The 14,316-nt window shown below is 35.5% G+C and overlaps 1 protein-coding gene across 2 annotated transcripts in view; it reads left to right on the top strand.

The window, feature by feature from the left end:
* Rau (RA domain-containing protein rau) overlaps positions 1 to 13,538 on the top strand; it is a 30,229-nt gene extending 16,691 nt beyond the window's left edge. For both annotated transcript variants that reach the window (XM_070294613.1, XM_070294614.1), the window contains exons 3-6: positions 9,268 to 9,524; positions 10,236 to 10,299; positions 10,671 to 10,910; positions 11,399 to 13,538. In XM_070294613.1, the coding sequence (XP_070150714.1) occupies positions 9,268 to 9,524; positions 10,236 to 10,299; positions 10,671 to 10,910; positions 11,399 to 11,767 (930 nt within the window). In that variant the 3' untranslated portion in view covers positions 11,768 to 13,538. The remainder of the gene's footprint in view (positions 1 to 9,267; positions 9,525 to 10,235; positions 10,300 to 10,670; positions 10,911 to 11,398) is intronic.
* The last annotated feature ends 778 nt before the right edge of the window (positions 13,539 to 14,316 follow it).

Raw genomic sequence — 14,316 nt, 5'->3', positions numbered from 1 at the left:
CTTCAGGGAAACACCGCTTTCGCGCATCCTGTGAAAAGAAACTATTACGGTGTGTTGGTGCGTGTGTGTATGCATATATATAACTATTTTTTTATTGCAAATTAATGATTTGAAGATTGCGATAGTGCTAATGTTTTCGTGCATAATAAGATACAAACTGCGTAAAAATCAGCGGAATATATTTTCTTCATGGACGTTTCTCTCTATTTTTTCGGTTCTTTATTTCTTATGTATCATAATAATTTTTTCCATTTCTTTAATCACATATATATATCTTTTATGACAAAGTATAGAATTGCTACCTTATCGGGAAACATCCGCTGTAATAAAATACTTTTGGAATACTTTACGAAGAGTGCTTTACATAAGAGTTGGCGGCGGCACATTTTCCTCGCAAAAGGGAGACTTCGCCAGCTGTCTTATTCTTTTAAAAACGCAAAGCCGGCACGCGCGACACCACGTCCGTTCCGCCTTTCGGGAGGCGACAGGATGTAAACTCGAAAACGATCCATATCCTGGCCAAATATGCATAATCTACCGAACAAATATATTACGTACCGAACAAATATATTACATATATATATATTTTTTTTAATTGATTAATAACATTAATTTTTTTAAAAATAAATATGAAACTTTCTCTTACGTTTTAGAAGAAATTGTTTAAAAAAATCTTATATATATATATATATATATATTAACGAAATGAATTAAAGCCGCACAGAGAGGAAGGGAAACGGAAGTATTTTGCGCTTGAAGTAATGCTGCGTAGTAATCCTTATACTTAACACGACCATTTGCGCTTCCGTGTAATCCATTGCATAACGCATTTATCTGATTTATCCACTGCATAATGCAGTTATTACGTCATTATCATCAATTCACTAAAGTAAATAATGACTTTCGTCATTATCGAAATAAATACGTTTCAGTAGCATATAAGTCATCTTATACTTTTAATATATCAATTAATTAATATCTGCTCTGGCATGCGTGGAATTTAAATCAATACTATTTGGCGATCAATATATTAATTAAATATGCATGTTCCAATAACCGATATAAGATAGAAGATAGTAACAAATAAAATGATAAAAGATATTTTTCGCTAATTACTAAAGAAAAACAAATGGTAAAAAATATATTTAAATACAAGCATCTTTGTCCTTCCCTTTCTCTCGGGCAGTGTAAAGGGGCGACTATTTGCGGCGCGTCTATCATTGCGAATTGCATCCTCGCGACGGCACGCGCATGCACTCGCCCGTGCAACGAGTAGTAACAACATGCGGTTTCCCTTTCATCTTGCGCGTAGAGAAAGAGAAGCCTCGATACCATATGGCTCTAGAAGAAGTTTACACACGGGGCGAAGTATTCGCAGGAAGGAAGCTTTCCAGCATGACCGTGCGTATTATGTTCCATGTACCGAGAACACATCGCGAGGAACACGGGCCGTTGTGTAAAAGCGGGGCACGCGATGAGAGCACGTGCCCTTCTTTTCTTTCTTAGAGCATGGTTGCTCCTTTGTATCGCTCGAAGGACCGGAAGCGGGTGTCAATTGTCAGCTACTCCAACGTCCGTGGCCGGACACGGGATGGATCCTCCCGAGCGAGTATATTCGCTTCTGATGTGTGGTCCTTCGCGAGAGGCTTCTTATCGAAACGCGAGTGTAGTTTGCAGTCAGATATGCAGCGCGTGCATAAATATGGTATCGATTTACGGTCCGATTTATGTACGCGTATCTTAGCTTCGCAGTGGTAATTTGAGAAATGGCGATTTCTATATCACGATTTTTAATCTGTTGTATTTAAAATATATTTCTTTATTTCTCGTCAATTAATTTATGATAAGATGTGCTCGAATTGTTCTCAATTTTTATTTCGTTAAAAATTGAAGAATGGAGAAAAGTTATTATATATTTTCTTAAAATCACGAATGTAATAAGAAATTATTTTAAAACGTAGAAAATAATAATTTTGATACTAAATTATTATATAATATCAATATTATCACACTTATCATCGTACATCCGTCGTCAGTTAATATAAACATGACACTTACTTTAGATCGATCAATTATCATGTGCATCCTTTATACAATCTTTCTTAACAATGTCTTTTATACGAATATAAAAAATAAGGAGAGCATTATTGATAAAATAAAAGTAGATAATTCTGCCGTTACAACGGTAATCCACAAAAGGGGATCGCAAGATAATCTTGACCCACACTATATAGCATTGCCTCGTCATCATTATTATCACCATCGGCTTCGTGCGATCTAGCATCCTCAATTTTATAACCCAAATGTAACAGTTTACTGTTCCGTGAAAATAGAACATAATTACGCACAATGTTGCAGTAACATCCTGATTTTACTGGTTTTGTGTCGTGCAAATAAAGAATGTTAGGCACTACAAATGAAAAGAATTTCTATTTTTAATAAAATCATTTAATTTTTACATAGTATTCTTATGGTTCGAATAATATTAAGAAATTGATGTCAAATGTATATTTGATCAAATTTAACGATACTTTTAAAAACTCGTCATCAACTTGTTCGAAATGTTTGATTCTGGCAACGCAAGCAAAAGTGATTGACCCTCGGCATGGAATTCCTGACCCCCAGAGCGATGGGTTCGAAGATTCGGCAGTTAAACTCGACATGCTCGATTTAACGTCATTTTCTTTCCGGCAAGAAGAACCGTGAAAACTGGCGCTTTTATGCTGGCAGCAGATAGAGAGTCTTCAGTGCAAGAAATAAAATATAAGAGTCCGTTATATACGAAGCTTAAACTATATATCCTAATTAAGATTAGAGAGCAAAGTACTATTCTTAAATTAATTTCACGAATTCACTATAAAATAAAACATAAATTTTAGCGCTTTTTTCCTAGGAAGAAATTAATATTATTTAATTTTATATCATATAATTTATAAGAAATGCAATATACAATATATGAATTCTCTTCCCTTTTTCTTTTCTCCCTCTTCCCTCTCTCTTTTTTTCAAAAATTATTAAATATCCTGCAAATTACATTGTTTAATATACTTTAACGTAAAAATAATTTTTTGTTTAACATAATCACATTTAACGAAAATGCTCATCACTATAAAATAATTTCTTTGCCAGACACGGTTATTTAAAATTTTTTTACTAGTAAACGTGATCATTTCAACTCTTTGTCTCACAATGACGAATCAGCCGTAACAGAAATGATCTTCCGCGATCCGTGTTTCTCGCAGTAAAACATCTCGCGATTTTCTAGGAAATTTTTTTCCCAGAACAATATTCGCGTATACTCGTAGAAACTCCTTACCTAATCGTCGCGACAGTTATTCCTGTTATAGATTGACATTATGTAAACCGTGTCGTGTGACGATTCGCGGCGTAAGAAGGAATCGCACGGACGACGTTCTACCAGCTACCGTCGAATTCTCACCTCGCGGTTTCCAGTCACATGATGCTTTTTCATCGAGCGTGTGAAGCGTATTCCGTTCGGCAACAATTAATTATCCCATGGCTTTCATTGTCTCGCGTCGGGAAAGTGGCGCGAAAGTAAGAGAATCCGCAGGAGATATCCGTCATGAGGTTTCTCAACGGATCCGCGACGGATCTCTAATCTCGCCGATCGTTGGATCGGCGAGCGATCCTGAAAGGATAATTCACGTGGGATCCGGAGAGAGTGGCGATTGTGCGTGGATCAATCACAAAGTTCTGAATTTAATGACTGTATTCTGGATAGATCGTGCGAGATTAATGAACATAACGAGCAGTTTATCGAGACCTGGCAATTATAAGAAATTCTATAGCTTTTATCGTTGATTTTAATTATAGTCGGCCGTTTAATTAAACGTTATTACGACGATTACTATGCGTGATGGGCAATGTGTGATTTCAATTATAATTATAATTATCAACCCTCTCAGAACAGTGCCATCGATATTACCCGCATGCTAACAACAACGTGAAAGATTGGCCTGTTATCATTATGACGAGTGTCGTATGATTGTCGTATTAATTAAAACCGATGACACTTGTGAAATCCTATATTATCTGCTGACATTGTTCAAAGTGCTCGATGATGATTCGGCGCGGTTTACTGATCAAATTATATGCTATCAGCAAAGTCTTTGTTACTACGTGTCGCAGGTGTCGATGGATATCCTTTTCGTAACTAACCATAGTTAGGCAAAAATAAATCTTACAATTATTTAGATAAAAGCTATCATATATCATGGCTGCGTGTGTTATTTGTTCTCGTTTATTAAATCATCTACATTATTCCAAGAAATTAAATTGAATTATTTTTGTATCAAAGAAAACCTTCAAGATAATAATAAAAAAATAGACTAAATAAAAAGAATTAGAAGAAAAACCACTTGTGAGACAAGACCATAATAGAACGTTTTAACACTTTTAAAAATGTTAGTTTCACGCTTTTGAAACACAATGACGTTCAATGAATTATCTCCTGCGGATAAACTCCCGCAACATTTGGGATCCTTAAGCAAAGTATACAGAGGACAGAGAGCAGCGTTTCTCTCTTCGTTTTAGAAGCGAGTTTTTGTTTTACGCTATCCTCGAGGCCCTTCTTCGACCGGAAGCTAAGAGGAGGATAAGCGCGAGGGAACACACGTGCTCGATTAACGACGGTACCTGAAGACTTCGTGAGGAAAAATGGCAGCTGAGGGCCGAACAGCACGTGCCACGCATGTAAGAGGAGACCGTAGGATTCAATGGAGTGTCGGGATAAGAAATTTATTATGCAAAGAACTCTTACCTGGGACACCAATACATGGCTGATAGCCATTGAAATTATTCTTCACGTGGGGTTGAATGAAAATGAAACCGAACGTCGTCTCGAATATACCGAATCTACATGTCTTGCGAGATATTCTAATATTTTTTATTTATACGTAATGTAAATATAATTTTGAAAATTCAAGTTTATTAAAAAAAAAATTGGAAATCATGACCAATCTCAGTTAAGCTCCATAATCAAAATATATTTATAATTTTAGGAACATCACGCAAATTTTTTTCTGTTATTTCAGCAACTAAATGTGATTTCGCATTACCCTCGATATTATTGAAAGTTTATAGTGTAAGTAATAATATATAATCTGTTGCGCATAATTCATAATGTGAATTAATTTTATAATTTTCAAACAAAATATGACGGATCTGTTATCTTTGCATAGAATTTTTTTTTAACTATTTAACTTGATTACCACCCATGTGGAATATAGCGCCGACTTCGCTCATCTTATCAATTGGAAAATAAATATTATAAATAGACGGCGCCATGCAAGAGACAACACGCATCAAGAATAATAAAACTCAGTGAGTCGATCCAGACATCATTCTCCCCTAGTTATATTTAATATATAGTATTTCACAGAATAAATGGGAAAGTTTACTTTAAAAATTTAATACTTAAACATATTAAATTTTAATTACAAAGTTTAATTAGACAATTATATGATTATTGAGATAGATCAACTTTTGTAACTTTTTTTGACATTTAATGTGATAAACACTTATTAGAAAATACATCAAATATTATTAAAAGAAATATTTAAACTCTTTGTTTTAATATTTTCTCTGACGTATAATGAATGTTTCAAAGTCTTCATTATGCAGAAATGAGATTATTTGTTAATTAGAAAAAAGGCGAACTAATATAAAAGAGCATTTCCGTTGAAAGGTGTCGCTTACCTTGCTCTAAAATGTTACTTATACTGGGAGTCGTATGATACGTATACCGGGTGTCGTTTCGGAACGAGCGCTAGGAACCGAGTCATTGATAACGATAAGCTCGCGATAAAGGCGACTATATTTAGAACCAGTAGTCAATGAGCTACTGGTAGAGCAAAACGAATCATAGGCAAGATATAGCAGCAAAAAAAAAGCAAGGGCTGATTTTCCGGTTTCAAATGTGCAATTAACGTAGAATTTCTTTAGGCGTATGACTACGCCTTGTCGCTTGGCGAAGAGTAAGTTTGGGATTTTTATGGATTCCGGCTAAATTGGATCCCCTCATTACGAGGGCATCTTATGACATATGGCATCCACGATTCCATTCTACGCTTCATTTTTTTGCTGTATCGTGTGCTCGATATGGCGTATTAGCGGCTAGATTTTAGGACTTCCTCGAATTCCTCAATGTGGCTTCTTCATTAGAGCTTCGATTTATAGAACCAGTCTTTAGGGCGATATAAAAATACAACTGCTTTTCTCGTTTAGGGTCAGCCATGAGTAATTGTGTAATTAACGAGTATAGAAAAAGTGAATCCGTCGAACACTATCTTCAATGTGCAATTATAATTTAGTATAAGAAGCAATGGATATTATACAAACCGATCGATGGATCCTTAAAAATTGAATAACAAGACTTGGAATTCGCATAGTTTGTAAAAAATCTCATGCCTTTTATGAAATTTTATAATACTATATTTTGTTGTATTAATTGTAATTAAGTAATTAATAATTTTATACTGATATGTGATAAAAAAAAATTTTATCTATAATAATACAATATTTATGAATAATCATATTATTGATTGTTGAAAAATATAATATTTTTTTATCGTTTTAATATTTCTTATAGTATATTGGATATGTAATGTAATGGATACAGTATCAGCTAGCATCATCTCTCTTTTTGTAGCATTCTATTACTGGCTGTAACGTAAGATCAAGGGCATGGAAAATCAAGAGTCCGCATGTTATCAAAATCTCCTTTGTGCGCATTTATAAATAGCGGCAATGATATCATGCACATTATGCAAGGTGAGGTGTACATCGATAACTTCGTTCGTGGTACGAATACATTTCGCAGAACAATGCGTTCAGTCTAAAGTTCACAATACATAAGTTGAGACATAATGAAAGAAAAATAAGAAGGTGTTTAATATTTTCGTTTCTCTCAATTACTTTTCGGTATTAAGTATCGATGTTAGATTTGTAGATTTGTAGCGGTAAAAGTCATCAATGCTGTATTTTTGATGATGATGTCGATCGCACGTGCGCGAGTCGAACAATAATTTCAACTCGAAATAAAAAAATGCCACACCGAAATATCCCGAGATGTATTTCTGTCCTGTATAACCGGGTGTGAGATATTGGTGCCTACCGCTCGTAACCGAGTCTCGTACGTCCTTCTCGATCCTGACGAAGCGCAGACCTTGCTTTGACACTCGCATGCCTTCTAACTCCTACATTTTCCCTTTCATTAGCCGTTAGTCGGACGAAAATATGGTCGATCGACTGTACTCACGAGATGATCCTGAAATGTGTGTTTCAGTAGCGCGGCTCGTGCGCGTTATAAAAATACAATATATACAAGTCATATCATCAGCAAGATAATGATTGACCTATGTCGTTATTATCATCTAATGGGTTTTCTTTAAAGTTCGCATTTCAATATAATTTACTTTGTTGTTAGCAGATTAAACTGCATACTAATTTCGTACGCGTTCGATTTAATTATATTTAACTTGAGATTTATTTTACGATAGTAAGACATAAATATCTCATTTCTCCATTAACTTTATATACCATTCATTGAAAGAGTGCGAGAAAAAAAGTATCATTGACATAAATCATAATCGATGATTCATAACGATCTATGCACCTTGTCCAGTTGCGGTATAGTTAAGAAAAAAATCTGTTCGAGGATTGGTGCACGCGCACTAAAGCAATTTGCGTAAATGCCGTTAACGTAAACGCATCGGAATTCCAACAGCTGAATCAGAAATTTCGCTGTATCAATGCATACAAAGACGCGCTTCTGTGAAAACGTGCAAAGTTCGCTCTGTGAGATGAAAATCTTTCTTATATATCTAGTTGGTGCAATTTTTTTATAAGAATGCGTAATTTATTAATTAACAATATAAATTGATACAAAAAAAGTAATTATATTTTTACATTTGACTAAGATATTTAATAGCCTTTTCTTTCTTCTTAAAATATAGAACTATGTTACATTATAAATATTTACAAATCATTTCTTTCCGGATTTCGAATTGTAAATCAATGCGATTCGACGATTTCTTCTTATTAAAAGATCCATTATGATGTTATACAATAAGACGAAATGTAAGAGTTATCTCGACGAATCCAACTTAATATACGATTGCGCCAGTAACAAACAAAATCCATTGTTGACATTGTAATAAGCGCATTGAAGGTATAATCCCATGATTGTCGTCGAAAACATGTTTATTTCACACGATAGGGGCTTGTCAGCCGGATCCGGACAGGGCCAACTGAATTTCGCAACACAAGTTCCGGTTTCACGTGATTTCAATTTATACTGGCTTTGACGAAATCATCACGCGCGGATGAATGTGCAAGCACGTTCGAACCATATGTCTGCATGTTTACATCGGATCTGCATTAGGTCGAAAAACTTTCGACAAAGTAATAAAAGCGTACGACTAACTCGTAAAATCTCATCAACGGTAACTCGTGTTGGAAAGACCATTTGCGTAGAAAGAAACATATGTTTGCCACATCAAATTTGACGTTTCTTTTATTTGTGACACTGGTATATAAACGTTTTTAATAGTGAAAGTGTGAAAAATGCGGATTAATTTTGGTTGCTATGAAGAGATGAATGCTTTATTATAATAATACTGATATTTTTAGCTAGAGTTCTTTTTTGTTTCAAAAATAATAAATAAATTATAATAGATGTGTAACAAGTTTTGCAGAATCAAATAAATGTAATGAAATAAATTATTTTTAGAAACGCGTATACTTTGCTCGCTGTTTTATATAACTTACCGGTATTTCGATAAATTCTACGTTTTGCATAAAATTACGTCCATTATCCTAAATCCGCATACGCATAGTAAGTCCGGCAAGCGGATGTTAGCGTATGCGTGCGGGCGATGGCATCTGCAAATGGGGTGATCTGGTGTCTGGTTTATTTTCGGTGCGCGCATCCCCTCATAACCAGTCGTATCGGAAGGGTTGATAGTATTTTATGTCGCGTGCGTGGGCAACGCCAGTCTCCGAGTTAATTATGGACTAATTGTCAAGGCCCGCTCTTTGGAAGTTTTTGCCGCGCCGGCAAAACAGGACATCGCCTTCCTCTTTGCCGTTGCTGAAATTAACTTGAAACTGAAAAGGAGGATTTCTCCTCTCTTATTGTCTCCTATAATATACTTTTCGACAAGTGTCATTAGCGTTCGTTTAGACTAGTTTTATACCGTGACTAATTCGTGTGATTAATATTTAAACCTGTAATTCTTGTTACAGACTACCATCAAGGTCTATGCCAATTGCTTGAGACCGGACATCGAATACAAAACCCTGAGTATCACTTACGAGACAACCTGTCGCGAGGTCGTGCAAAATCTTCTGAACAAGTATCGCATGAGACACCGCGATCCTCGATTATTTTACTTGATCATGGAGGTGACCGTAAGGAGGGCCAACGTGCGCACCGTTTTGCCGCTTGACGAGGATGCACGACCGGCCGTTCTGCAATCCTGCCATCCTCGCGGCGATTCCAGGTACGTTTGCTCACCCTCTACTTTCGTATTTCATTCCCGACCCTTTCGGTTTCGGTCGGTTGCGTGACGTAATTTCAGGGCTCGTGACTATAAACACGTCCCGTGGACCACTGAGCACGAGCCGACGTACCTCGCGTCTCTCACCAATATAATTCTCGGACATAAATGGTCGCGTGGGTCGCTGCACGATTCGCGGGGAACGTAAATACGGCTATTCGGTTGCGTAACGGAATGTAATTTATGATATTTTACGGGGGTCTCGATCGTAAACGCTATGGATTAAAATTTGAGGAGAGCGCGAGGACGGTTTTACGATTCCACGCGAGTCCAATTATATTAAATGTACACCATAATACAGAAGTCATGATACGAATTATTTTGATATAATATTTTATAATGTATAAAAAATGTTGTGCATACACACACACACGCTTTTATGATTTGCTCGTCTATGAAAAGAAGTCGCTGTAACTCTTTGACGGATAAGAACGGCTTCCGACGCGGCCGATGTTTTCTTGGTAGTACGAGACTTCCGGTGCGATTTACACGCGTAATACAGGACGAGAGCGTTTGTCTCCCCGGCACAAACCGGTGCTTTAACATAGAAGTAACGCACGTTCGTGTCCTTTGAACTCACCGACTTCTACCAGCGTCGCGGAATCTTTGGCACGTAAACTTGTGTGCTTACATATGCCCCCTCCTTGTTTGCAGGTTCTCGTTGCAGACGCGCCGTGGCGGACTCGTCAAAATATACGACAGCGCACTCATGTCCGGGGTAAATAAAATTTTACTCTTCTACAAGCAAACAGAACTATAACAGACACATTTTAATATTAAATATAATATATGTGAGTAAGATGAATTTTTTCATATATAAAAGAAACTTGCAATCTTTGAATAAATTAAGAATTTTATAATTGAATCACATACTTTTTTTCTTAAGAGCTAAATAATGTATATTATGTTATAAAAATTAAACATCATTAGGATATAATAAAAAACATTCCATTATTAAAAATCATTAAAAATATGAAATTCACGTTTATACTATTTCTAAGTATTTTATGGTTAAAAATTATATTCCTTTTTTTTTTTTATTTAAGATTTTAATTTTTCCTGCGATAATCGAGGACTTAATATTCACAGTCGAAATACAAGAGCCTTCTGGTCTCGGAGCAGACCACCGTAGATGAGTTGATCCAGATGCTGCTGAGTTGCTACAGCTCCAAGGAACCAGTGGAGCAGTTTTCTCTCTACGAGGTCTGCGAAGGTGAAGAGTACCAAAGAAAATTACACCCCGACGATTCTCCGCTCAAAGTCATACAACGGTGGACCAGCATGGATCGACATCTTCGCATTAGACGTAATCCAGATTATAGGCGGAAGGTATTGTATCTGATTTATTGTGATATTTTGATGAAAGCTCGGTTCGTTTAGATCTCTCCGAACAAAAGTGCTTATTATGATATTCATGTGTTTTATATCTTTTAAATTTTCTACGATATTTAATAGTTGATGTAATTTTTTGAAAGTGCTTCTAAATAAAATAACGTATTTAATATAATTTCTAAAAAAAACTTTTCAAAATTAGATCCGTGTAAAAAAGCGATAAATGTGAATAGTAGTTCGCGATTGTTTTATTTATAAAGAGGCGAGAGATATTTATCTTAAGTAATAAGGAAGCTTCAATGGTAATCTTCTCTGCCATCGATCTTTGAAGAATAGAGAGTATGAAATATTATGTGTACGCTCAAACAAAGAGACTGTAGTCGTCAAATTTAATCCGTATACAATTATGCCGCTATCGGAATTATTCATAAGAGCTTAATAGAAAGTCAAATCTGTTACACAATCCGACATCGCCATCGTTTCAGAGCATGTGGGCGTCGGATTCGAGCATTATGGCTATATCGAGGCTGGATCTCCACGATAGTCCTCCTATCCATTACAGTTCGAGGCTCGACAACAACAATCATTTGAGTCTGCATCATCTTGCTGGAAAAACTGTTAATATTACCACTAACAACAATAACAACAACATCAACCATCGAGATCAACATCACTCGTCCTTAGGTTCCATTAATCAGACGTCGCGAATCGTCGTACCCCGCAGTACGGATCTTCCGCAGATACAGCTACCACGGGTGCAGCAACTTCCGCAGAGCGTTCCGTCGACGCCGATCTCGGCAAAACATATAACTGCCTCTTCCTATGCTGATTACGAGAATTATCTCTTTATATAGAGGCAAATCGCACTCACGAGCTTGCGTGAACGTAATCGAAGTTGAGAGAAATTGCGTCGATCGCAAGAATTTGACTCGCGAAACGGTCAGAGTTACCAGAGACTTATTGAAGATACTAGAAGAAAATATGGCTATTCGATAGCATAATTGTCTTCGTACGTAATGTGTAGACTTCAAATACTACGAGCATTATGAGGCGTCAACAAACGTGTACCTTTGAATTGTGTTAGAAAATTAATAATGCGTCTTTTCGATACAATTTGGATTTACTTAGTTATTACATGGATCAATCTATGATGATTCGACGAAGCTCATTTCTTCATTAAGGGAATCTAATTTGCATCGGAAGAGATGTGATAATTTCTGACGGACATTATGATGTTTGATTAATATTTTAACGAGCAAATGAAAACATTTGTAACGAAAAAATTATGTTTCTAGCTTTATTATAATTGTTATATTTATATATATAATACATAATTTTTTAAAGAAATTCGAGAAGAAGGAAATCGCAATGATTAACGCTCGTTTGCTGTCTGTATGTCAGCTGATTGAAGATTGATAACAAAGAGAATTTATTATAATATTAGATAGTAGTGAAGGAAATTGTACCAAAGGTAGACATATAAAATTTTAACATATAAATAATAAATGCTGCGTTCGTAAAACTGTATGCGGCAAGTCTGACACATACACTTAAGCATTTGATAATTTTTATAAACATTTATTTACAACTTCTGGCGCATCAAAAAAAAAAAAAAAAAAAATGTTGACTTGATATCTGAAAAATAAATCATTTTGTATTTTTTTATTATATATATAAATCAATATAAAATTATCAGATAATTTTAATAGTGAAATTTTGTAACCGCATAGTTAAAAAATAAGACTCGTTTGGAGTGATTTAAAGCGCGAGAAAAGCTTTAGAAATGTATTATTATTTATTTATGTAAAATGTAAAAAGCCTTTAGTTAAGTTTATCTGAAAGTAATTTTAAATTATTGTTAAACTTCTCTCGTCTATTCAAAATTTCGTTTAAACCGGCCGAACAGGACATATGTAAATATTACAGGCGGGAGAGAAAAATGTGTTTAAGTAACACTCGCTGTTATCGCATTGTTTAGCGAATTGCTCCGTATAAGAATTTGTAATAACCATTTCTCTAGTTGCATATATATATATATATATATACACATATCGTTCTTTCTAATCGCGTAATTACGAAAACGTAATTTATAAAACGTCAGACCGCGATTGCAAACGTATTACTCTCTTTATCGCAAAGGCAAACGATTTTATCGCATTGAAATTAATCAGCTGTAAAGCAACATCTGAGAAATTGTGCGAAACACTTTGAGAATTATTTCACACGGTTAATGGCGATTCACGCGACTTCATCATTTCCATACGGTGGAAATGAATAAATGAAGATCCGCCACGTCCTCTCGCCGTATAATACGTTTTAGATTTTATTGCCAAAGAGTCGATACGAGACAGAGAGAGAGAGAGAGAGAGAGTATATAAAACGTATATAAAATACGTATATAAAAATATAATGTAATCACGCGCGTCGAATACGGCAGCCGAATTGTGCATTTATACCTACAAAAGTCTTTGATGTATGTATATCGTCCGTAATAGTGTGCATCGATGGAAGACGGTTTCGTATCGCACTTATATGTCGAATTAATGTATCTACGTAGAGTGTAAATATTTTTTTGTATTGTCCGTTTATATTTTTTAGGAGAGAATATCGAATAAAATGATTTATGTGTCCTAAAGCGTTTTCTAAAACGTTTTTATTTCACCATACGATTGAAATTTTTCGCCACCGTTGCGTTTTAAATATCTTTTCTTGTATGTATCTATAATATAATATACGTGTCACATAAGTATCATTCATCAAATATACATAATCAAAATATTTTTTAGATAATTTTTATAAGGGAACAATACAACATGCCAACGTGTCATGTGATGATAAAAATTTTATTTACAAATGCGACAAATGTAGGAATTCGGGCATCAGTGACATGCGGGAGAGAATCATCCGTGATGACACGTTATCGTGAGAAATTCTCACGATAATTCTTCTTACTTTCGCTTTTCGTCTCTCCAAGACGTCACTGGCGAAGGAGAGAATCACTGAGAGATGTAACAATAATAATCTTTACATTAAATATATACGATTAAAATCTATAATTATTTTAAGGGCTATGCGGGAGGGAATTACAATAATAGAAATATTTGGTTTCTCAAGAGGGAGAATTGTCCTGTTACAGGATTTTTTGAGGGAGGGAGAGGGCAGAGGGGTAGGTAAATAGGACGTGTCAAGAGGGAAAAGGGGGCCTGGGAATATACTCCTCTTTTGTTTAAGTTTCAAAGGATAACATCACAGCATTGACATATCAACATCGAAACGATCAGAGCATCCCGTCCCTCGAAAATCATCTCGAGACTTTCGCTCGTTCAGAGGATGTTTCAGTTAGATAATGAGAGAGCTTCCTCCAAAGCCGCGCTTGCTCAAGGACTCTCGAGGAGCGCGTTGC

The sequence above is a fragment of the Polyergus mexicanus genome, unplaced genomic scaffold, assembly GCF_030449975.1.
Source record: "Polyergus mexicanus isolate NDT 795.1 unplaced genomic scaffold, iyPolMexi1.0 SCAF_4, whole genome shotgun sequence".
Classification (NCBI taxonomy): Eukaryota; Metazoa; Arthropoda; class Insecta; order Hymenoptera; family Formicidae; genus Polyergus; species Polyergus mexicanus.
Note: the sequence above shows the minus strand (reverse complement) of the source record. Positions and strands in the feature narration are given on the sequence as shown.